The sequence below is a fragment of the Candoia aspera genome, chromosome 2 (genome assembly GCF_035149785.1).
Source record: "Candoia aspera isolate rCanAsp1 chromosome 2, rCanAsp1.hap2, whole genome shotgun sequence".
Lineage (NCBI taxonomy): Eukaryota > Metazoa > Chordata > Lepidosauria > Squamata > Boidae > Candoia > Candoia aspera.
This window is the reverse complement of record NC_086154.1, coordinates 108,046,126-108,072,424: the sequence shown is the minus strand read 5'-3', so window position 1 is coordinate 108,072,424 and position 26,299 is coordinate 108,046,126. Positions and strand designations below refer to the sequence as shown.

Here is a 26,299-nt window from a genome sequence, read left to right as displayed (position 1 = left end):
GTGATTTGTGGTTGGGTCCAGGCGATGGTTATTACATCCTTGAGAGAGGGGGAGTTTCTGGCTGCCTTCAAGGAGGCCCTGGTACACCCCTCCTCAAGAAGCCATCCCGGGACCCTACTATACTGGGCAATTTTCGCCCTGTCTCCCACCTTCCCTTTTTGGGAAAGGTGGTTGAGAAAGTGGTTGCGTTGCAGCTCCAGAGGATTCTGGAGGAAATGGATTATCTGGACCCCTTTCAGTCAGGTTTCAGGCCAGGATATGGGACAAAGACTGCATTGGTCGCACTTATGGATAATCTCTGGCGAAAGTGGGATGGAGGGAGTGCATCCATCCTGGCTCTTCTTGACCTCTCAGCGGCTTTCAATACCATTGACAATTTTGGGTCGGCTCAGGGAGTTACGAGGTGGGTGGCGTAGTCTTGCGCTGGTTCACCTCCTTCCTCCAGGGCCGGTCCCAATCAGGGTGATAGGAGAGGAGAGATCTGCCCCTCGACCCCTCCACTGCGGGGTGCCACAGGGTTCAGTTCTCTCTCCTCTCCTATTCAACATCTACATGAAACCGCTGGGTGAGATAATCTGTCACCACGGGATGAGGTATCATCAATATGCTGATGATACTCAGTTATATATCTCCATCCCTGGTGAGGTAAGTGATGCGGTAGCTGCCCTCTCCAAGTGCCTGGGGGCTGTGGAGGTCTGGATGGGGAACAACAGGCTTCAACTGAACCCTGGTAAGATGGAGTGGCTGTGGGTTGATGGCTCCTCTGTATCCAGGAAGTTATCATCTTTAGTTCTGGATGGGGTTGCACTGCCCCATTCAGACCCGGTGCGTAACTTGGGGGTCCTCCTGGACTCACGACTCCTGCTCGATGAGCAGGTGGCAGTCATGGCCAGAAGGGCCATTGAGCAACTTTGTGTTGTGCACCAGTTACGCCCTTTCCTGGATCGAGAGGCCCTCTGAACAGTCACTCATGCCCTGGTCATCTCCCACATAGACTATTGCAATTGTCATGAGTAAGGATGGCGAGCAGGGGGCTCCCATCCAGACTGTCAAGCGCATGCGTAGCACTGATGAATTGTTCAGCCATTCAAAGAGACACAGATTGGGACCGCCTTAACCCTTGGGGGTTATATGTCTGGGTTTTCCCACGCTTCTTCAGTTTGTTAGGATTCCTGTTAAGTACTAGCAATAAATATTAGAGACCAGTTCCATGTCTCAGTGTGTTTCCTGGTTGTTAGGACAGCAATGTGCTCTACATGGGGCTACCCTTGAAGAGTATCCGGAAGCTTCAACTGGTCCAGAATGTGCCGCATGAGCAGTCATTGGTGCCCCAAGATCGGCGCATGTGACACCACTGCTGCGCGAGCTGCACTGGGTACCAGTTTGCTTCTGGGTCCAATTCAAGGTGTTGGTTATCACCTTTAAAGCCCTACATGGCATGGGGCCAGGCTACCTGAGGGACCGCCTCACCCCCCTAACATTGACCCGTCCCACCCTGTCATGCAGAGAGGGCATGCTACGAACCCAGCTGGTAAATTCCACCTGGCAGGGTCCAGGAGGTGGGCCTTCTCTGAAGTGGCACCTGCCCTCTGGAATATTTTGCCCCCGGAGGTGAGACAGGCCCATTCGCTCCCAGACTTCCAGAAGAACCTAAAAACCTGGTTCTGCCATCTCCCTTGGGGTGGGAGGGCACCAGTTCATCTCTCCCCAACTAACAAGATCTGCGCTGCTGGATTTTATATTTTATATTTATTTTATTTTTATAGAGTTATGTATATTATAATTTATGTGTTTTAATTCTGACCGTAAACCGCCCAGAGTCCCCTTTTCGGGAGAGATGGGCGGTGATAGAAATCTTAAATAAACAAACAAACAAACAAACAAATAAATAAATCAGGTCTTGTCCTCTAACATCTCGCTTGCATGCAGACTTTCTATTCCACATAGGAAGTGTCTACAAAGAACCAGTGATGATTAAACGCTTTCTACTATGAATCTACTTGTATCCAGACCTACTGAATAAAAGTAAGCTATCTCTATTTTTCTTCATCTAATTACAGTGTGAAGACTGAATATATTTCTGAACGTAACTAAGCTTAATGAGCAAGTTTCTTTTTTGGTTCACACTTCTACTCTGCAAGTTTGCTGTTAGCTGCTTGGAGTTCTTTTATTAACCTTTAAAAACTCCATCACTAGATTCATGGCTCCTACTGGGTAGGCAGGTGCAAGCTGTGGTTAAGTGGAATTTTACCCAGCTTTGGTAAACTGCAGCCCTACCTGGAACAGGAGGCCCTGAGAACAATTGCCCATACTCTTATTCCCTCTAGTTCAAACTACTGCAATGAAGTCTACAGGGGACTCCCTTTGAAGACTACATGGAACCTGCAGTTCATACCAAGCGCAGCAGCCTATTTACTGCTGGCAACAGCTGTCATAATCATAGAATGCTAGTGTTATGGGCAATGCATTGGTTGCCAATAATGCTGGTCATTGCCTGCTGAGTCCTACATGGTGTGACAGACCTAGGTAATTTTAAGACTGCCTGTTTCAAGTAGAACTGATCCATTCACTGTGTACATCCAGATTAAGGATGTTGAGGTTCCCCCCAGGGAGATCTGAGGAGGGGAAACTATAAAACAAGGCATTTTATGAAAGCAAGTTGTTACTCTACTTTTATCAATTTAAAGACATTAAGCAATTTACTTAGAGCAGGCCTTTTAGAAAGCTGGTATGAACTACTTCTTACCTAGATAAATTCTCTTGGGTGATTAAAGATGGTGGTGGGCTTATACTATCAGTTCCCCCAGGACAGAAGCTTTTAGTGATCCAAGTAACTTTCAGTTCTACTACCTGTACCTAAGGGGAAAAAAAGAGTGGATTGTGAGAGAAGTATTTCATTAGAATGACCTTGTATTTTGAAACCAAAGCCATTTGCAGAATTAAGATACAATTTCTGATAATGTTTTCTTTTCTGAGCCACCATCCAGGGAGTTTTTTGTCTCAAATTCTGAATTTCCTCTTGATTTCCATCTTTTTCTGGGATACAATCCTAATATTAATAATGCATCTTAAAGAGATGTACAACATACTAGACAATTTTTTAAAATTTTCTGCTAGCCCTTCAACATAGGCCAGGTCAGGAAAAAGACAGCACAAAGATTACAGTGTAGGACTGTCACTTTATTATTGTATGTATAACAAAATCTTGAAATTCTGCCAGGTTTTTCCTCTGCCTCCTTTTAAACCAAACAGAATCAAGGGCAGGTTTATTCTGAATTTCTTTCTCATGCCTCCAGCTTTCCCACAGCTGAATTGTCTCCTATTTTCCCTTATTTGTTCCTGCATACCTTCTTCAAGGTTATCTCTATATTCCTCTGCACTTACCTGTCAAGAGGCATCCTTTACTGAGGATTCCTCTGATCAAGTACTAACCACCTAATACCTAAATGGAGGTAACTTCCATATTATAGACTTTTTCTATTAGGAACTCAGACTATGAACTGACCAAGAAAAAAAAATTGCTGAAATGGGATTGTTTCTCATACAGCAGACTAGTCCCTCTCTTAGTTTACACAGTCATTTCAAGACTGCACACCAGGCTTTGTTTGGGGAAAATCCAAATGATGATCTCATAATAGGGTTAGCTCACTGAAACATACCTCTTCTACCACAACTCTGAATTTGCTCTTTGTGCTGAGTACAGGTTTCACTCCTGAAAGCCACTGCACATTTGAGAAGACTTTTGAAGGACCAATGAGAACTTGCCCAGGATAAAAGCCATATGAATCATCAAAAAAGAGGCCCTGAAAAAATGAAGCAAAACCAGAAGCACAAGTCAGAAATGACTAAACCATGATTTGTCCCAGTGGAATGAAATTCCTGCATTTTAGTCTTATTTTTATCATTAAGGAAATACTCAAGAACTGGGGCTAGTCTTCCTGCTCCTCCTAAAGTGCTTCTTTCTGTTGTAGTCAATTAGTTTCTAGCCATTTCTAAGCAACTGCAGAAATTGCATATAGAATTATGACTGGCTAAACTACAAGGAATTCAGAGGTACAAAGAAACAAACATGTAATTTCAGTCGACCACAACAACAGAAAAACCTACTATAAACCTGTGCTAAATAACTTCTTGAGCCTTTGGCAATAAATAGCATTTTCTAAGTGTACTTCCTTACTTATAAAGCTGGTAATAACTGTTATTTAGGCATAAATTGTTGAACTATCAGGAAGGCAAAGCAGGCAAAGAGAAGACTATTAGCCTATATGAACAGTACTTGAGAACAATAGCTTACTTATTTTTATATACAACAATGGGGATATGTACATTTGTTGAGAAGGGCCAGGTCTTGCTGCATGTCTGCAGTGAAACTCTTTATTTTTTTTCCTAGCAAAAATGATTGTCAGCCATTTACTTTTTTGGCAAGAGAAAACATTGTATTAAAAACATTTGGACAGGATCAAAACTCTGGTGGTGATTTTGAAATAGATGGAACGAAGGGACTGTGTCTATCTGAATGATTTTTAGCTTCAAATACCCACATAACGGTTGTCCTAAGTGGCTATTCACAGTCAGAAAAATATGCTGAACTATTTCATTACATTACATGATAATAGCAAATCTAACTCTCCCCCAACCCCTTTCTCAAATCCCAAACACTGAATAATCTTTTAGCTAAGCTATGCTCTAGCAAGTCCTCAAAAATATGTTGAAATGTATCTCTACAAATTAAGAATTATTAACATGGTGAAAAAAACGTACTGAATCACTGACATGTGGGCAGACATCATAGAGTTTTGCTGCATCTTCTGTGCTCATGGAACATCTAAAGAAACACATAATCATTGGGAAACAGACTGCATAAGAGTTAGCAGAACCTTTTTAACAGCATATTTGAGTTTACACGCTCTTATGCTAGAACTTAACAATAGTAAACAATGTAGTAAAAAGATACTGTATCCTATATACAGGTCATTAGCAACCCATTCTGAAAATCGATTCAGTGTGTGATAACTGAATAGAAAAGGGACTGCTGCAAAAAATTAAGAGGCTTGGGGGAAAATATCTTGAGCTCCTATCCATCAGTTTGGAAGTGATAAATATCAAGACTGGTTGAGCTGAGAAAAGAGCATCATTAGTAATTTTAAGGGAATGTGTGATCCCGCAATTCTCAGGCAACCCCAAATCATTGTGATAGCAGTTCATTCAAATTCTCCACTTTCCATTTTCCTCAGTAAATTAGATAGGGATGGGACACAAGGTACCTACTGGCATGTTATAAGCACTGGTAAAAAGAAACAGGACTGATCTCAGGAGAAAAAGGAAAGGAGGGTTCATGGTTCATGCTTTCCTTTCCAAGTTAATTTTTTATCTTAAGTCATGATAAAACTAAGCAACTGAATCAGGAAATGATACAAACAATTATCTAGAGAGAAAAATCAAACACAAGAGTGCAGTAAATTGCCTTTATATACTGAATCAAATCATTGGTCCATTAAACTCAGTATATATTCTATTCTGACCGTCAAGAACTTTCCAGAATTTCAGGCAGCAGTCTTTCTTAGCTAGTGCTATCTGGAGATGCCAGCAATTGAACCTGGAAGTTTTTGCACGCAAACCATTTTTTTTTGGTTACTGAGCTATGACCCCCTGCCCCAGATTTATCTATACTAATTGTTGTTACTAACTAGGTTAAACACAAATAGGAAAAAAAATGCAGATATAACCAAACTGCATGGGTCCCCAACATGGCACCCAGGGGCAGTGTCCTTTAGTGTTCACCAAGCTTTCTGCCCTGTCTGATTTTATTTTTTAGAGTTTATTTTAATTAGCTACCATGCAACAAACAAATCAATAACATCAAGCATAACTATATACTCAAGAATGCCCTCAGGTCCCCCAGACACCCTGGGGCACTCCTAGCAAATAGAATGAGACTGTCTTATTTTTGCTATCTGGTAAATGGATGTTCTGCAATTGGCTACACCACCTATGTACAACAACTGTGTGAGAGTGCTTACAAAATGGTCTTAAAATTCCAATGTGCCCACTGGCCCAAAAAACCTGAAATTTCTTGACACACAGAGCCTAACAAAGCCCTACTGTATGAAGCCCCAATGTTAAGAATAATATTAAGGCCTTTAAGAAAGCCTGTTATTGTTATGTCTGAGTAAGGTACTTTGGAATAGACAGATTTATTTATATATTACCCATAAAATTTTGAGAAATATAGCTTTAATACAAAAAAAGTCTTATATTCTAAAGATTTTAGGAGAGGCATATGGGCCCAAAAAAATGTACTCAAGGTGCTGAATTCAAACAGAGAGTTGTCATACTTGTTCAACAGAATGAAATGAGGATACTATCACCAGGGCAGATGGTTTGCTGAAACAATAATAGTAAAGTACTACGGGTAAATACTGAGATTAATTCACTTACATAACATGTTGTTCAGAAATAGTAATTATAGACTATCAATTATGTCAAACAATTACAGTATTTCCAGAGTTAGCATCCAATTCTGCAGCCTTCTCAAAAAGGGTGTCCTCCAGAAGTTTTGGCTACAACTTCCTCTGTATCTGATAAGTGACCATGTTAACTGGGACTGATGAGAGTTGTAGTCCAAAATATCTGGAGAGCATGATTCAGTTAAGCATATATCAGAACAGTTTACTGGTTGGAAATTTAGTTTTCTACTTAACTAACTGCTTCAACAAAGTTCTTATACGCTTGCTGTATAACCTAGGTGCCCCTCAATCTCCCACTGTTAACATAAAAGCCTCCTAAAACACATTACTCGGCTACAGCCAATGCTGGCCAATGGAGCTTTTGCAGGCAAGACAGAAGAGTTAACATACAAATAGTAAGGAATGCAAGAGCCAAGCAATCACCCCAAATTACTGTTTTCACTCAGGTTACATAGGCAACTTTGAATTAATCTCCAACTTCTTATTAAAGATTCTACACTGCATAGATTTATCAACATAGCTCATATCCGAAGAACAAGAGTACAACTAAAAAATCAGTGTTATGAGACTTTAATTCAGAACTTAATTACCTGGGAGTAAGTTTAATGGGACTTACTCCTTGATAAGCATTTATTTACTGAACAGCTAATCACATGCTCCATAGCAGAATCAACAGAAATACCTGGCGCCATTGGAGAGCTTCAGAATGATTTGGTTCTTTAAATCATACACCTTTCCAAGCCACCAGTCATAGGCTATGCAGTCACCATACATAAAGGGCTGAGGGGGAAGGAGAGAGTTAGAATGCCTGATTTCTTAGTTTTATTTCATCAGACCTAGAGAGAAATTATATTAATTCAATTAAATTCATAAAATTGTAATATGGTAAACTAAAAGTAGGAACTACCTCAAGCGCAAATGAACATGATCAATTGAACATCCTCCAGTTGATTAACTTCCCTCCTTTATAAAATTCAGGTATGCAGAAATGTGTTAGTGTCTGTATTTTATGATCAACGTCATGGTGAAGCTGAACAAATATAAAAATAGCTGGAGACATCCTGGAGCAATTTGACAAATAAAATGTTCCAAGAAAAGACAGAATATTTTGTGTGACAATAAATTGAGAGATGGTTTCCTCAGCCTTGTAAGAACTGTGTGACAGCCAGTGTGATGCAGTGGTTAAAGGACTGGTCCAGCACTGGCAAGCCCCAGGTTCTACCCGCTCAGCAATGGAAGCTCACTGTGTGACTTTCAGTCAGTCAGTCTCTCTCAGTCCAATCTACCTGGCAGAGTTTTTGTTATGGGAAAAAATAGAGGGGAGAACTATGCACATTACCTTAAACTCCTGTATGAAAGAAAGGATATAAATCTAACAAATAAACACATTGTAATGCTTCTCATCTTTTTAAAGGAGGATTTTAGAGCACAATCAAAGCATTTAAGTAGATTCTATCTTTGTTCAGTTAAAAAAAGGCAATATACAGTAAACAGCTAGGAAAACAAACAAATGCAGTTAGAAATTAGCAAGTTCTTATATGTTCCTAATATAGAAAACATATTTCTTTTCTTGTTAAAGGTTTTACGGACATTGTGTATTAACTGCACTCTACTGCAGTTCTGGATCACATTGTTGACATGGGCCTGCCTTGATCAAGTGATCATTTTGCCTATGTAGAGGCTTCTTACCCCACTCTAACATTATGACTAAACTCTTGCTTAATCTGACAGAAACTAGTTGCAAATTAAAAATAACATATATTGCATTATCTGTTTCAAAGACTTATCTTCCACACATTAATGTTGGCAGAAAAGCAGCTTACAGAAGTTGTTCTTCTTGCTTTTATTATTTTTTATCCCGATTTTATTTTGTGCAACTCAGGCAGCATACATAATGGTCCTGCTTCCTGTTTTTCCCATGACAACATCCCTGTGAAGTAGGTTGGGCTGAGAGTGATTGACTCTAAGTCACCAGCCAGCATTCATGCTTAAGGAAGGCCTAAAACTCGTGATCTCCTGGTTTCTAGGTCAGCACCTTAGCCACTATTAATAATTTGTAGAAAAATTTAACTGTAAGACAGAGAAAGAAGAAAAAATAATATTCTAGTGGAGATTAAATCCAGAATTTGATTTTATTCTGAAAGAATAGAAGGACTTACTCTATGTTATAAGGGCAAAAGCTTTCAAACTGGATATCAAAACTAGAAATGCAAAGGCACAGAAAAAAATCTGGAATAACTGAAAAAATGTATTATGAAATATCTTCTAATACTGTATTTTTAAACAATGCATCACATGGCTAAGAAAAGTGTTCATGATTTGCTAGTCAGCCTTTACTCCCCAAAATGATTTCCAAAAACTACCTATGGGAAGACTTTTATATAAGAATATTTACAGTATCAAGTCAATACAATTCCTGTCCAGAGAGGACAAGCTATTTGATACAAGTCTCAGTGTACTGGACAAGAATGCATTTCTTCCTTAAAGGGCTCTGATATTTATTTTTATAGGACAGGAAAGCATTATTTGTTTATTGATTTTCTCTTGTTGGTTTCTGATCTAGAGGTCAGTCAATCTGTTATTGTTCTCCCCAAGGCTTCAAAGCACTTGGAATGCAGGAAACATTTATAGTATTTGTATCTCTACAGGGTGCTAAAATTAAGCTTTACATATCATTACTTTTCCTCCCCAAATAACCATTTCCCCTCAAAGCCCTAGAAAAAAAGGGTTCTTTTCTATTATTACAACATTACAACAAGTAACAAACCATCTATAAAAGGGCCTTAGAAGACTACCTTAATACAGAGGAAGGTTCATGTGGAATCCCAACTCATGTAAGATTTAAAGGAATTACTCTCTCCAGATCAAATGTGAGCCTTACTAATTGACATTACTTATTATTCCTGTTGTTTCAAGGTTAAATTTGTTAAGCTAGAAGAGTTCTTGCTGTGTCAGGCTAAATAGTTTGAAGTGTTCTCACCCAGATATTCTGAAGATCTTTGCTGTTGACAGGATATAGGATACAGTTGGTTCCCACCAGTTTTACTGCACACTCTATATTGACATCAACAACTGTCCCACACTGGCTGTCCTGGAAAGGAAAACAAATATTTTTTTAAAATTTAGAATAAAAAAAAATTGAACTAAAAAAAAATTAAACTTCAGCTTAGTTTTAATTTTTGCAGAAGTAGAACCCAAGAATCCTGAAAGTTTCACCCACTGCTTATCATAGAAAGAGAACTCAAGACCCATGAAAAATAACCTAACAAGATGAATAAATAGTCTTTTTTCCTATTCACTGGGCAAGAAAACTGCTGTATCCATACTCCTTACTTGTTTCTACATCCATCACTCTCATGTGAAATTTCTTTATAAGTGTGGAGCTCCTATATCAGATAAACTACTGTATTTCTCAGACTAGATAGCATCTGCCCAGTATCCAAGACTTTAGAACAAGGAAAATGTTTACAAGTCTTTATATACAAGTCAACTTAGATTACTGTCAAAAGAATTCCACAGAAAACCAGTATTCTTAAACACTATTTCATGCATTGAAGCATCAATGATTATTGAGCTTGTATTCTTTGAACACTCAGAAATGTGCCAAATACTTTACTCCTATCTGTAGAACAAATATCAGTACAAAGTACTGTCATGTATCCTAACAATTGTGGGTGTCCTTTTTTCTCCCTTTGATTCTTCAGAATTAAAGCATTATTTAATTAAATAATTACTAACCAAGAGGATGAAATACTACTTTATACCCCTTGTGCCTATATACTACTTGCTTGCTGAGAAAGTAGATACAAATCTAGATACATCATTATCTTTTTGTAATCTGGCAACTGCTAGAATAATATTTATTTATTAATGAGTGGCATCCACTTAAAAATGGAGCCAACAGCTGACTTCCACAGCTATTCCCAAACATCAAGATTTATTAAAGGACACATTTGCACTGAAGAGATCTGTCAATATAAAATATATGAATTACTTCAGGGAAGATAAGGCTATTAATGGCTCTAGTCATAATGACCAGACATTGCTTAGTATATCAGCAAATTGCCTCTTAATACCAGTTGCTAAGGAACACAAGCTGATAGTACTATTATAATCTGTTCTGCCTGTGGGCTTCTCACAGGCATCTGCTTATCTATCTATCTATCTATCTATCTATCTATCTATCTATCTATCTATCTATCTATCTATCAGAATTTTATCAAGTTTGAAAGAAAGATAAAAACTACAAAAAAAAACTATAAAAAGAAAAAGAAAAAAAGAAAAATTAAAAGTACAAAATGAAAGAAAAAAGAATTTTGGAGATTACATGAAGTGACTTCTGACTTTCAACAAGAATATACAGCAATTTCCATATTCAATCCCTTACTCTATATCAAACCAAAATCACATTATTCCTATAAATTCTTCCATTAGCACATATACAGATCACTAATGCAATTGCTACTTCCCCTTATGGGGTGGGGGGGGGGGAAGAAATATATAAATCTCTAAATCAACTTCCCTCCCCCCACTCAGAAAAACAACATTTATTTATTTCCTTCCTACCACTATTCTATATATTTCTGTCCACTATAACAAATATCAAATTATAAAAACATATAAATTGTCTACTTTTATAATTAATACTCTTACAACAAACTTAACCCTATTAAACCTAAAAACCAAGCAATTATTATACCTTATAAATACCTTATAAATCTTATAGATCAAACAAACCTTAAAAAAAAAATCCAGTCAAATCACTGAAGAAAAATGGAATCATATAAGCCTTAATATCAAACCAAACACATATTCTTAATTTTTTATCCCACATCAAAATATACTAGAACATTTACTTGTCTCCATATTACACATAAGGCATTTTTCATAAAAAAAATCAAACAGCCCAACTGCCCCCCTTAAAAAGTCAGACTGCTTGGCAGAAAGCCTCCCACAGAACAGAGCCATTTCATTCCCAAAACAATCCCTAAGAAAAACAAGCCAGTCAGTATCTTGCAAGTCAAACTGCCTTAACCCCTTCATCACCAAAGTGTGTTTGTCGCCTGGCATTTCTTCAGAGAGTCCAATCTCACTGCTGGTAATGAACTCTTCTTCTGTCCTAACAGTGAGACACACGCTGAGACGAGTAGTTCTCTAATGTTTATTACTGCTACATAAACAGAATCCTAACGAACTGAATAAGCGTGGGAAAAATCCAGACATATAAGCCCCAAAGGCTAAGGCGGGCCTGATCTGTGTCTCTTTGAATGGCTGCTTAATTCCTCAGTACTATGCATGCGCTTTACAGCCTGGATGGGAGCCCCCTGCTCGCCATCCTTACTCATGACATCTTCTCCCTCCAGAACATCCTCAGCCCATTGACAGATTTTAAAACTGGTATTTTCTGCAATATCCCAAATATCTTGCAGAATAACTTGAAGGGTGACATGAAAAATCTGTTTGAAAATCACAATGAAGCTCAGAATGAAGCTCTGAGAAAATCTCCTTAAAATCCTCCATGTTTCAGGCAGTAGATTATGGCACCCCCTGGATATTTGGTTAGCACAGGTAGGAGCTAATGGGTTAATGAAAGGCTTCCAAGAGTAATTGACAAAAAGGAAAGTATGCTAACCAGCAGCTATGGCTCCCAAGGAAATTGAATAGAAAACTGAAGACTCAAAAGGGCAGCTTCAACATGCAGGAAAATGTTAAATCCTTCAAATTAGATATAAAAATAATAGTAGGGAGAAGATTATTTATTCTCAGTCCTCCTTAACGTTTAAATGGGAAATAATCCAAAGTTTAAAAAAAGATTTTGAAATTAATCCAGAAATAATGATAAGCACCAAGAGATTTTGCTTCTTCTTGCTGTAGAAAGCCTCTCTTGGGGGACATAAGCTTGCTTGCTTGCTTAAATAAATAAATAAATTGGGTGGTTTAGAAATGGGGTGGCTCGACCTAGCGTCCCTTTAAGGCTGCAGTGGAGCTTGGAAATTATGACGTCCCCGCCTCCCATTGTCTCTTAGTGGATCGTCGCGAATGCTGTTTGCAATTCTCTGGCTACAAGATGGAGTCCTGGAGAACAAATGGGATGATTCCAAGGGTTTTTTCTTTGTCATGAAAATGCTCTTGGGCTTCAGGAAGAAACCTGCCCATGCTCCTCCCCAAAGCCTCTGCTGTCTGTTCTGTCCACGGAGTTCGTGGACAGCTGTTCAGTCAGCCATATTACCACTGGAAGTCCACAGTCATCTGCTTACCAGTAGGAATGGAATGCTGGACCAGATAGGCAACAGTCAGGCATACCACATATCTTCTTTTGGTCATTTATTTATTTATTTTATTAACAGATTTATAAGGCCGCCCAACTCACACATGGTGACTCCAGGCAGCTTACAGAATTAAAAACCATAAACACACAATAGATACCCGCAGCAGCAGCAAACACATTCATACCAGCCACTTGATTGGCTCTAATGTATGTTTCTCTCTCCAAAAAACAAATGTTAACTGGTAAGTAGATGGGTCTTATCAGCATGCAGCAGGAGGAATTTCCAAAGGGAGACCATATCCTTCAACATCAAGTGTAACTTTAAGACCCTGAACATGATAGCCATGCACAGTAGTATGTCAAATAAAAATGCTAAGGTGTCATGATTGGATACAGGTTACAATTGTAATGTACACTAAGGGATTATTCCTCACAATGCAGGTGTACAAGAATAATGATTCAGGAGGACTCAAGATTTCTTGAAATATATATTCTACTCTATCCCTTATCTCATTGTTCAAGGTTCTTATACATCCTTTTTTGAAATGGAGGTTCACACACACAAACACTGCCAGCAATGGACTCCTAATTTTCAAATCAAATAAAGCTTCAAAAATTTCCATGATCACTGAAAGCAGGTACAAAAAACAATGAAAATGAATACCTCTATATCAATTATTGCAGACCAGTTTTAAAAGTGCAGAAAACTCCAGACACTGCAGCATTTGCATTTCCCCCCCTTTATTCAAAACTATGCAGCATGTGTTTATATTACTGAGTAAAAACAAAAATGTTTAATTTTATAAATCTGAAAGCTGGTATGTTAAAAGTCTTCCACTATGCAAAGAATCTTAGAGGACTTCTGGCATATATTTGCTGTAATTTTTTGTTGTGAAACAAAGCATTAGAATTGCTGATACCTTTCTAGGCGCGCACTTAACATTGATATTTTGACCCAGAACCTTTAGAGGATTTTCTGTGTGTGAATATATGTGAATGAGTATGTATAGGCAGCACATAAATTGATAAAAACAAAATAAAAAGAAGTAAGATTTTATAAATTAGCTCTGGTTGATATTTATGGACGTCTAATACTTTTAATGTTTTTCTCATTCTTTTCCCACTGTGTGACTCTAGCTTCTATTTGAACAGTTATAGACTATGTTTTATACTTTTCTTCTTTCTCGACCATTTGATTTCATGCTACTTTATCATTAAGAAAAATGCTTACTGAATCGTGAAGAAAACTGATGATTATATAAACAAATGGCATATATCTAGCTTTTTTCTTGTATCTTTAATAATATTTATTCAAATCTGAATAAGTGCAAACTGTTCTCTGCAGAAATCAGTACCCCAGCCAGAAGATAAACTGTGAACAGCAATTCACCCTCAGTGCTGATACTGCTGATCTAGCCCCAAAGTTCAACTCACATCACATGCTATCATGCTGACCTTTGAGCACTATTTGCACATGAGTATTAAAACACACCATTACTTCTGTGTAAATAAATTATCTGGCCCTTGTAAAATATATCTGCTGCAGCAAAATTTAATACTAACGACACACGAAATACTGTTTTGTCTCTTTGTCCTATGCATAGCAACACTTACACGTGAGCCCATATGCCTGACGACGTCTCGAGGCACGACTGACCTGTCTTCGAGCTTCAACTATGGTAAGGAAAAGAAAGAGAAGATAATCAGTATTAATTCTAACCATGTTTGACTATATGAACAGTTAGTATCAATGATAATGAAGATTAGATTTTTTTAAAAAAAATTATATACAGGTAACACATTCCTTCAAAATATCATCATTGGGTATAAGAACAATGAATACATAATGAACACTACAATCATACAATTTTTGCATCTCTACTGTGGTCATAGACTTGGGAATCCAACAAGAATATATATTATTCTATTATATTTGTACTTTGTCATTCCTCAAAGCAGCTCAGGCTTACACCAATAGGTTCCTCAAATATCTTCCATTCAGATACTTAAGAAGGCCTATCCTGCTTATTGTCAGAATCAGATTACACAACATGTGCTTAAAGTGTTCTTTCATCACTAACCCAAGTATCACCGTTAATAGCTATTACAATGCCATATAATCACTACACTGGAGATGCCATACAAACGTACCTTCCTTCAGAATAACATGTGCTATTCTGATTAATGGATGGGGAAGTATTCTTACATCTGCAAGAGCTTTGGTGCAAAAACGAATGCAGTCACATAGCCAGCAGTATCTGACAGTAGTAACAAAGCAGGGACTTTTGCACATAAATATGCATACACTTCCTTGATAAGGTATGTAATACTTCTGTTTCTGGGTGGACTCTGGCACAATGCTATCTCTTCATCCTCTTGTACCAAAATTAAAATATAAATGGCAAGATATTTCCAGAATGCAAAAAAAAAAAAAAGGTAAAAGGCAACTACTTACATTATTAATAACCTGTCATACCAGGAAATAGATCTGAGGACATAGTCTACAAATGCCATTTATTTATATCCAGTATTTACTGGGTATAAATACTGTATATGCTTCCCAGTATTGTGTCTGAGTAAACATTCATCATCAAATAAAGCAGCTATGATAAAGCATTTTTAAACAGGTATCTTCCCCACACATTTGCACTCTGTGAAAATCAATATTATGATACAATTCTAAATTCTGTTTCTACATGCTCTGATGAATATGTGCAGGAATGTGAAATTGTCGTTTCACCTCCCAAACTTGATCATTGCTGGCACACGAGCATTTCGTTTCACTATGCTAATTTTTTTTTGGTCCTAGATAGGCAACAAGTCTGCTTTGCCTCTCTTCTGACATTTAATACATCCTTTTTCACTTCACTAAAAATCTATATTTAGAAAGCCCAATTTTACCGTGGCAGAGCAATACTTGTCTGCAACTACAAAGGCCAGCAATTGTTTAATGTGAGAGAAATAGAACTATCTTATTACAATAAACAGCTTCCTGGCAATTTTGAGATAATCTGCTGTCTGATTTTAAATAACGTATAGGTATCAGTGCAAACTTTCAAGTATCTTAGAATATACTAGTATTAATTTATGCAATGGATTGTGAAGCTATGCTGATGAGAAAGAAATCCGTTAACATTAAGTATCAGAAGTATTCTCTAAGTTGGGAATGGACAACTTGCATTTTGTAGAGCTATTCTCCAGACAACATACCATAATCTAAAGTAAACCCTCAATTTAGGGGACTTCAGATTCCACAGGCAAAATTTAACTCCAGACACCACCACAAAAATCCATAAAATATACTGTATTCAAAAAAGTCCAGTTTATATCATTGTGTCAGTTTACATCATTTGTATAATGATGTCATTACAAATATTACAAATTACATAAATTGATGCAAAAGATGCAAGTTATATCATTCATGGATTTAACAGACATTCCAGTTCAACATGCTTAACACTTTAATCTTCCCTGAATGGTTCATTCAACCAAGGGTTTACTTTATTTGCAGGAAAACATAGCTCTTCTTATAGAGCGAGTATCTATTACAAATTATCTGGCTTCTCTTTCCAAGACCAATCAAAATGACTAATATAAAATAAATAAATCTGAGAAACAGTTTCTAAAGGACCGTCAAAATAATCCTGGTATGTCAACTCATAAAATGCAATACTATCAGCCTCCATCGAAACTCTGTTGTTAATCTGATGAAAGTGTGACAATAAAGAGGCCAAATATGGCTACTTGGATAATTGTTACATTATGCTCAAGCTACAACTGAAAATGCCCTGACAGGAGCAGGATTTTTAAACACTACTAGGAGCAAACTACCTTTATGGTATGCATGAGGCTCTAAAAATTTTGGCTGCATCCCCTAATTCCCACCCAAAATTGATACCAAATTGTTTTGGCCCATCCACTTCTTCGTCTCAGCACTTGTTGGAATGTTACACACCTCTCTCCCTGCTAAATGCGGTCCTCAGTCAAAAAAAGGAAGCGCAGGCTGTGAAGATCTGCATTTTGGCAGTATAATCACCAACAAGGACACAAAGGACCAAAATAACATATTCCAACTAGCCTGACCCAGTCCAGCAGCAGCTTTTTAAACTACAGGAAGACCTGCAGTACCTGGAAAATATTTCATCACATTGTTATGTCATGGACTCCTCCTCTAACTCAGAAGTAGAGGGGCCTAATCCAGCAAGTTGTCCGCCTCAGTAACCTGCAATTAATCAACTACTTGAGGCTGACTCAACAGATAATCAGCAGGAGGAGGTGTGGGAGGAGTCAAGCAATAGTCTAAAACGAGATGGATAGGCTGCATCTCTCCAAACAACTCTCCTATATTTTCAAGCTGTAACAACTGACACTGAATCTAAGTGAAAAGGAAGCTGCTGGAATTCTTAGACAGATACAGTATTTAGGCTACATTCAATAGAGCATCCAAGTCAGACTGGAAATGAGTAATGGGCAACTAAGGGCTACAAAGAATTCAATATTATTCATCTGGGAAGCTGCTTCAGTGAATCCTTCATCACTGCATGCTTCACAAGGACAGTGAGAACTTCTGTTCTAGATTTGAATGCCTTTTTATTTTGGGAGTTTTTGGGAATCCCTTAGCAATATTAGGAAAGCACATACAGTACAAGCAAAACAAAGAGACAAGTACCATTTCTATGCATGGAAATAGTAAGAAGATAATCCAACTCTGGTCTGTTGGAAAGTATGTCTATGACCACATCTAGTTATGTATTTCACAGATTAGCACCACTGTTTCTATTTAAACAAGGCAAAAACCCATTAAGAATATTCCTCATCAGAATTCTAAGTTTTATAAATTATTATTCAGTAAGGAGTCTAAATGAGGTTGCATGTCAAGGTTGCCATGGAAACTATTTCCACAGTACAAAATATCAGACAAGCAATGATCCATTGAACAAGGCAGTACTCTTCCATAACAAGAGCTAGTGGCTATATTAGTAGCTCTCAAGATTGCTTTACCAATATTTCACAATACTTTTTTAATGTTCCTCAGCTGGAAACTAAAAACCCATCTATTTCATGTCTAATATTGTATTCAACTTGTCAAATTGTACTTTAAAGTTCATCTGCAAAAGTATGGTTTTTAGTACAGTTAGTAAAAACCAGATGCTTTATAGAAGTCTAGAAATCCTGACCTTTGAGACTTGAACTTGAGAATCACTGGTATTACAAGGTTGCCCTAATGAAACAAATAATTATGTCATGAAGCAAACTACTGTAACACTCAGAAAAAAGTGACATGCTTTTATGCTACACAGATAATAGAGGAAATCGTGATTTTTATTTCAATTTGTTTGCCAATAAAACCAATAAAACTTTATAATATTTATTTGCACAGTGACTTTTCCACAAGGAGACAATTCAGTAGTATACTGACCATTCTCACCACTAGAATAAATGAGTATTTCCCACGCCTATAATCTTTCATTTTAAGTAGCATATTCTGCCATTAAGAAAATTTATATAAAACAAAGCAGGCTTCCCTTCTGGAAAATTTAAACTACAAAAATAGCAACACTAGCACTAGGTGGCATTGTTACCTAGCAGGAAAATTTTCACAGGCTTCTGCATCTGACTGACATCCAGGAGTTGAGACAAGTTGGAGTAAGGATGTTTGTTCGTTCAGTCGCTTCCAACTCTTCGTGACTTCATGGACCAGCCCACGCCAGAGCTTCCTGTCGGTCGTCGACACCCCCAGCTCCCCCAGGGACGAGTCCGTCACCTCTAGAATATCATCCATCCACCTTGCCCTTGGTCGGCCCCTCTTCCTTTTGCCCTCCACTCTCCCTAGCATCAGCATCTTCTCCAGGGTGTCCTGTCTTCTCATTACGTGGCCAAAGTATTTCAGTTTTGCCTTTAATATCATTCCCTCAAGTGACCAGTCTGGCTTTATTTCCTGGAGTATGGACTGGTTTGATCTTCTTGCAGTCCAAGGCACTCTCAGAATTTTCCTCCAACACCACAGTTCAAAAGCATCTATCTTCCTTCTCTCAGCCTTCCTTATGGTCCAGCTCTTGCAGCCATATGTTACTACAGGGAACACCATTGCTTTAACTATGCGGACCTTTGTTGTCAGTGTGATGTCTCTGCTCTTAACTATTATATCGAGATTTGTCATTGCTCTTCTCCCAAGGATTAAGCGTCTTCTGATTTCCCGACTGCAGTCAGCATCTGCAGTAATCTTCGCACCTAGAAATACAAAGTCTTTCACTGCTTCTACATTTTCTCCCTCTATTTGCCAGTTATCAATCAAGCTGGTTGCCATAATCTTGGTTTTTTTGAGGTTTAGCTGCAAGCCAGCTTTTGCACTTTCTTCTTTCACCTTCATCATAAGGCTCCTCAGTTCCTCTTCGCTTTCAGCCATCAAAGTGGTATCATCTGCATATCTGAGATTGTTAATGTTTCTTCCAGTGATTTTAACCACAGCCTTGGATTCCTCAAGCCCAGCATGTCGTATGATGTGTTCTGCGTACAAGTTGAATAGGTAGGGTGAGAGTATACAACCCTGCCGTACTCCTTTCCCAATCTTAAACCAGTCCGTTGTTCCGTGGTCTGTTCTTACTGTTGCTACTTGGTCGTTATACAGATTCTTCAGGAGGCAGACAAGATGACTTGGTATCCCCATACCACTAAGAACTTGCCACAATTTGTTATGGTCCACACAGTCAAAGGCTTTAGAATAGTCAATCAAACAGAAATAGATGTTTTTCTGAAACTCCCTGGCCTTTTCCACTATCCAGCGGATATTGGCAATTTGGTCCCTAGTTCCTCTGCCTTTTCTAAACCCAGCTTGTACATCTGGCAATTCTCGCTCCATGAATTGCTGAAGTCTACCTTGCAGGATCTTGAGCATTACCTTACTGGCATGTGAAATGAGTGCCACTGTTCGATAGTTTGAACATTCTTTAGTGTTCCCCTTTTTTGGTATGGGGATATAAGTTGATTTTTTCCAGTCTGATGGCCATTCTTGTGTTTTCCAAATTTGCTGGTATATAGCATGCATTACCTTGACAGCATCATCTTGCAAGATTTTGAACAGTTCAGCTGGGATGCTGTCATCTCCCACTGCCTTGTTATTAGCAATGCTTCTTAAGGCCCATTCAACCTCACTCTTCAGGATGTCTGGCTCTAGCTCACTGACCACACCGTCAAAGCTATCCCCGATATTGTTATCCTTCCTATACAGATCTTCTGTATCTTCTTGCCACCTTTTTTTGATCTCTTCTTCTTCTGTTAGGTCCTTGCCATCTTTGTTTTTGATCATACCCATTTTTGCCTGGAATTTACCTCCGATGTTTCTAATTTTCTGGAAGAGGTCTCTTGTCCTTCCTATTCTATTGTCTTCTTCCACTTCCGCGCATTGCTTGTTTAAAAATAATTCCTTATCTCTTCTGGCTAACCTCTGGAATTTTGCATTTAATTGGGCATATCTCCCCCTAAGTCCAGTCCCTTAAATCTATTCTTCACCTCCACTGCATATTCCTTAGGAATATTAGTGAGCTCATATCTAGCTGATCTGTGGGTCTTCCCTAATCTCTTTAGTCTGATCCTAAATTGTGCAATAAGAAGTTCGTTGTCATGATCACCGTTGCGATGCTTGTGACATTGCAACGGCTCGCATGACAATACAAGGAAATGGGTCCCTGGCGGATTAGGCAAAGGCAACTAGAAACACAAAGAACCAGCAGCAGGTGCGAGGAAACAAAGTAACGACCAAGACCGGCAGACCGGGAAACAAAAGATACAAAGTAGCCAATGGGTAATTGATTAACAACAGGAGAGGCACGCCTGGGCTTTCGAAGAATTAAGAGCCTGATCGCCCGGCAATGGATCATTACCGCACAGGAAGGTGATCGAGGCGATGCCTGGGACGCAGGGGGGCTGCACGACCTCTCACCTGGCAGGGACGAAACCGTTGGGACTCGTGGGACGCACCTGGAATGATGTGGGGTGGAGCGCTGACCGGCATGGGCTATTTAAATCCCGGTCTGGCGCGCTCCCCTCACTCTCAGCTTTCTAAAGGCATGCATTCTATTCCCAAATAAAACCAGAACCTAAGTCTACTCTAGCGTCTGTGTTTTTATTGGGTCTCAGGCAGAGCCTGACATTCGTGATCAGAACTACAGTCAGCTCCAGGTCTTGTTTTTACCGACTGTACAGATGTCCGCCACCTTTGGCTGCAAAGGATGTAGTCAATCTGATTTTGGTGTTGTCCATCTGGTGAAGTCTGTGTATAAAGCTGTCTCTTAGGTTGTTGGAAGAGAGTGTTTGTTATGCAGAGTGAGTTGTCTTGGCAAAATTCTATCAGCCTATGTCCTGCTTCGTTTTGTTCTCCCAGGCCATGCTTACCTGTAATTCCAGGTGTCATTTGACTGCCCACCTTAGCATTCCAGTCTCCCGTGATGAAAATAACATCTTTTAGGCGTGTTGTCCAGTAGGTGCTGCAGATCCTCATAGAACTGCTCTACTTCAGCTTCTTCAGCATCTGTGGTTGGGGCGTATATTTGGATCACTGTGATGTTAGATGGCTTGCCCTGAATTCGAATTGAGATCATTCTATCGTTTTTTGGATTGTATCCAAGCACTGCTTTAGCCACTTTACTATTAATTATGAAGGCTACTTCATTTCTTCTGTGGTCCTCTTGTCCACAGTAGTCGAACTGGTGGTCATTTGATGTGAAGTGGCCCATTCTGGTCCATTTCAGTTCACTGACGCCCAGAATGTCTATCTTTAATCTTGACATCTCACCAATAACCACATCCAATTTGCCCTGGATCATAGATCTTACATTCCAGGTTCCAATGGTGTGTTGATCCTTAGAACATCGGATTTGCCGTTCACCACCAGCACCGTCGGCCGCTAGCCGTCCTTTCGGCTTTGAGCTAGCTGCGTCATCACGTCTGGGGCTAGTTGAACTCATCCTCTGTTCCTCCCCAGTAGCATTTTGACCATCTTCCGACCTGGGGGTCTCATCTTCCGATGGTATACCGACATATCTCTGGTTGTACTGATCCATTGAGTTTTCACGGCAAGAATACTGGGGTGGGTTGCCATTACCTTCCCCAGGGATCGCATTTAATCTGACCTCTCTGTCATGACCTTCCCGTCTTGGGTGGCCCTTCACGGTTTAGCTCATGGCATCATTGAGGTGCTCAAGCTCCAGCACCACGACAAGGTAACGATCCTTTGCTGAAGTAAGGACATGCTTACATTAAACGTAACAGAGCAGTAAAAACTGAACAGGAATAGAGGGTGGATGGGAACACAGAAACTTATTCTACCATCTTCTCCTTTGCAATAGGCTACCTTGTAAGGAAGTTGAGGGGAGTCATTATACACTACAGAGATCTTTCAGTACACAGGTGACATGAACAGTATTTGCCATTGTAATCCTGATGATCGAAGCTCACAGGGGCTTCTGATCTTCCTGTTCTGAGGTGTTTTAAGATGGGAATGGTATAAAACTATATTGATTAACAGACATTTGACACTGAGGAACAGTAAAATTATTCAAGGTGTACATAAATGTCATGTAATAGCCCTTATACATGTATCAATTCTTCTGAAATGTTAAACAGAAAGAACAGTCAGATTTCCAAAAGTCTTTGAAAACATGGGGGTAGAATGGCTGTTGAGCCCGTTGATTTTTCTTTGTTGTGTTTGTTTCTTCCAGAAATGTATGATCCTTTTAAAAAAATCTTATTGTTCTTTACCATTTAAAGTATAAGCCACCAAGAGTCATTTGGAGTTGAGTGCCCTCTAAATTTAATAAATAAGTAAACATCACAATGAGGCATTTTTGGCAGCACACAATGTATACACACAAACACATACACACACACACCCCATCAGCAGGTAGTCCCCGTTTAGCGACAATTGGGACCAGCAACTTTGTTGTTAAATGGTTGCTAGGTGAAACTGCGACTGTGCTTGTGATCTTACTTCAGCTTTCTTTTGCTTTACAGACCTGCATTTACAAACCAAATGGGATTGTTTGTAAAGTTACTTGTTCATCACCATTGTAACTGCAAATGGTTGCTAAACGAGGCAGTTGCTAAACAAAGACTACCTGTAAACAGTAAAAGATATGCAAGTTGAAACTAAAAAAAAAAAGGGGGGGAGGAAGGATAAAGATGAGGATTGCAGTAGAACAGCTTCATTTTTATTGAGGGAAAACAAGATCAGCAAGTAAGTAAAAAATATAACCCCCTGAGAAAGACTAAATGGTGATTTAAAAAAAAAGAAGAGAGCGCAAAAGACATAATTAAGAGTAAACTAAGAAAGATTTAAATGTAATAAGGCAATAAGTTAAAACTGAATTTTTGGAGAAATTTAAAAAGGCAATGAAAGAGTTAAATATCTCTGTGGGAAAGTGGTTTGTTTTGGAGTTCCATTGTGTGAGGATTGGCGCTAATACAAAATAAGAGATTGGAAGAAGAAGGATTAGATGGAAAGGAATTAGAAAAGAAATATGGGAAATTAATATTGTATATGGTAACTGTGACAAGATTATTGCATGCAAGAAGTTGGAAAAGCAATGAAATACCTACAGTGGAACACTAGATTATAAAATTAACTGGCTGAAATGGCAAAGATGACCAGTTTGGTCAGAGGAAAAAAATGATAAAGACTTTTTTTTTTGAAAGACTGAGAACCTTATCTGGACTTTGTTGAAAGAAGAAAAAATTGAATGATTTTGGGATTTGGGATTAAAAAGGGATGAAGAGGTTGAGGAAAAGTTTAAGATGATAATTACTCAACAGAAAGAATGGTAGAAAGCATAATTGTATGCTTTTTCTTTTTCTTTTTTTTTCTTTCTATTTCTCATTTTCTACCTTTTTTCCTGTTTGTTTTGTATATTTTACTACATGAAAGGAAAGGGATTACAAGAATTTCAGAAACTGTACTATCTCTAATTTAGAATCAATTTATCCCTTAATACATTATGGTGAAAACTTCTTTAGTGTGTTTCTAATAGCCATCCCAAGAGACAATGGGGAGGTGGGTCTGAGAATGGAAAAGTTTGCAGGTGGATGTTTACATAACCATCTCCTGAATCTCAATCAACTAACCATTACACCAAAAACTGAGTGAGAACAGAGACTAAGTATTCACTTAGGAAAATACCTGTTTGAATATTTATTTATTTATGACAGAGAAAGGAGGATCTAACACTGATGTCCCCCATTTTGGATTTAACTTTAAATATTCATGTGGAATTAGATATTTGCCAGGAACTTTATTACTTTTTTGTAGAAGTAACTTTTGAATCTCAGAATGTAAATCTAGAAGTATGCTTGATCTGAATTATTTATGATGAAAGACTGAGAGAATTAGTGAAGGATACAAACAGCAATTAAAGGTTCTGAATATGGGACATACCATTATTTGGCGATGTCAAGACTGGATGTTGGGAAGAATGGAAAGAGAAGAAAACAAAGGTTGTGAAAAGAACTACAGTGACAACAGAATGTCTGAAAAAAGTGAAAATATAAGTCCTGTATTTAACATGCATTAGAAAATAGATTAATCTGCCACAGAATGAATGGGAAGTTGACATAAGGAAAGAGAATGTGGAAGCTATTTGGAAAAGTATAAAAGAAGTGTATGCAGTAACGCTAATGAGAAGAATGAAAAACGATGCTTGGTGGGATGATGAAGTGAAAGAGGCTATGGATGAAAAAAAATGTACATAAGAGAATGACTGTGGCAAAAAGGTTAATGAGAGAAGGATATTGTATAATGTAGATATACAGGAAAAATATAGTTGCAAAAAAATGTAGTCAAAGAGAGCAAGCAATGGTCAAGATTAAAAGCATCAGAAAAAATGTAGGGTGATTCTGATCAAATTGTTTCGGAAGTAGGTTAAAAGGGATAAACAGAGAGGCTCTATCAAAGTGAACAGAGGTTAAAAATAAAAGTGATAAAATGATTTGGGATGGAACTGAATTAAGGGAAGGCTAGAACGAATATTTTATAGAGTTGTATGGAAAGGATAATGTTACCTCAATATATCTAATTGAGATAAACTTTACAGATGTCCAGTTTAATGTCCAGCTCTGAAGATGGCATTTTCCCTAAAATCAAGCCAATGCCATGAATTCAGTTTCCCTGATAAATAGCAGAGTCATTCCTGTGGTTCAGACTACAGAAGAGTATGAAAGCTAGTGGAACAATCTCAGCTTCATTTTTTGTTCAGTAAAAACATTTCAGTTCCCTCTCTCTTGCAGTGATGTATAAACTGTAGTTAAGAGATAGTAGTGGATGTTTTATAAGGAAAGGATGCATAAACCAGACTGAATTGTACAGCTATAAAAGTATATGCAGCACACTCAGTTCAGCAGCCAAAGTGCTTTATATTCCGAAGATGTATTTAACTACCTGGAACTGGCAGAGGATGGAAAATGACACTTTGCACTCAACATTACTCTGCTCATCTCTTTTGCATAGCAGAGTTACTAGTATTCATATTAAAGATCTCAAATACAACATAAATGTGAAACATCAGAAAACGAAGTAAATGCATACAGAGCTGTTAATAAAATCATAAGAAATACAAATCTAAATGTCCACAAGTCTCAACTAAAGCACAACTGCTTGAGGTAGCAGAAATGGAATTTCACATCTGAGTGTTTTTTTCAATCTTTAGTATTTCCACCTCAGTTTTTCCCAAACTACATATCCTCCAGAAGCCTGGATTTTAAAATTTATTTATTTATTGCATTTGCCTACTGCCAAATCTGCCACAGACTCCTGATGTTTTTCAGCAAAAATCCAAAAAAAAAAAAATCATAACACTGGGAACTAAACATCATCAACAACATGTCCATGCTAATAAATCATTATACTAAAATATAATCATAATAATCATTGTCAACATCATCCTAGTAATAACTGAAGAGGAGCTACATCTTCATCATCTTTCAGAACGTTAGTATGCTATTCCTAGAAATTCCCAGGCAATATGGTCATTGTCAAGAATTCTAGATGTTGGAAGTCCAAATATCTGGATGACATCGAATTATAAAAGTGCTATTCTATAGCAAAACACGGGTTGTCTTGTGGAAATGATCTTCAAACCAATTATGGTAGGTATTTCTTGAGTCACATTCACAATTTCACCAATAGCCACTCTTAAGATAGCTATCACTTTATCTGGAACGTTAATACTTCTCCTTTCTAATGTATTTATTCATTTAATCTAACTTGCTCTATACTTAATGTTTAATTTCTTACACATCTGCGTAATGCTTTTAAGTCCCAGAGATCTCCATGCTGGAAGAACATTTTTTTTAAGATTCTTGGATGTATTACAAGCACAGTATTATGTTGTATATATCTAAGTGGCAGTAACAAGGGGAAAAAAAACATTCTGGCAATGGAGGCAGAGGCAGATTCATACAGTAAAAGAAAACTATGTAGGTTTAGGTTATTTTTTAGATATCTGCACAGCCACGTGTACAATTTTATCTACTTTTAAGCATTATCTACAAACAGGCATCTTAGTATTAGGAAAACAGC

At 38.1% G+C, this 26,299-nt stretch overlaps 1 protein-coding gene across 3 annotated transcripts in view; it reads right to left on the bottom strand.

Moving 5' to 3' along the window:
• UBE2O (ubiquitin conjugating enzyme E2 O) overlaps positions 1 to 26,299 on the bottom strand; it is an 88,328-nt gene that overhangs the window by 30,750 nt on the left and 31,279 nt on the right. For 2 of the 3 annotated variants that reach the window (XM_063293013.1, XM_063293011.1), the window contains exons 2-7: positions 14,350 to 14,409; positions 9,448 to 9,558; positions 7,150 to 7,247; positions 4,762 to 4,825; positions 3,660 to 3,803; positions 2,747 to 2,856 (exon numbers count right to left, since the gene is read on the bottom strand). In XM_063293013.1, the coding sequence (XP_063149083.1) occupies positions 2,747 to 2,856; positions 3,660 to 3,803; positions 4,762 to 4,825; positions 7,150 to 7,247; positions 9,448 to 9,558; positions 14,350 to 14,409 (587 nt within the window). The remainder of the gene's footprint in view (positions 1 to 2,746; positions 2,857 to 3,659; positions 3,804 to 4,761; positions 4,826 to 7,149; positions 7,248 to 9,447; positions 9,559 to 14,349; positions 14,410 to 26,299) is intronic. The other variant, XM_063293012.1, reaches the window with a different exon arrangement.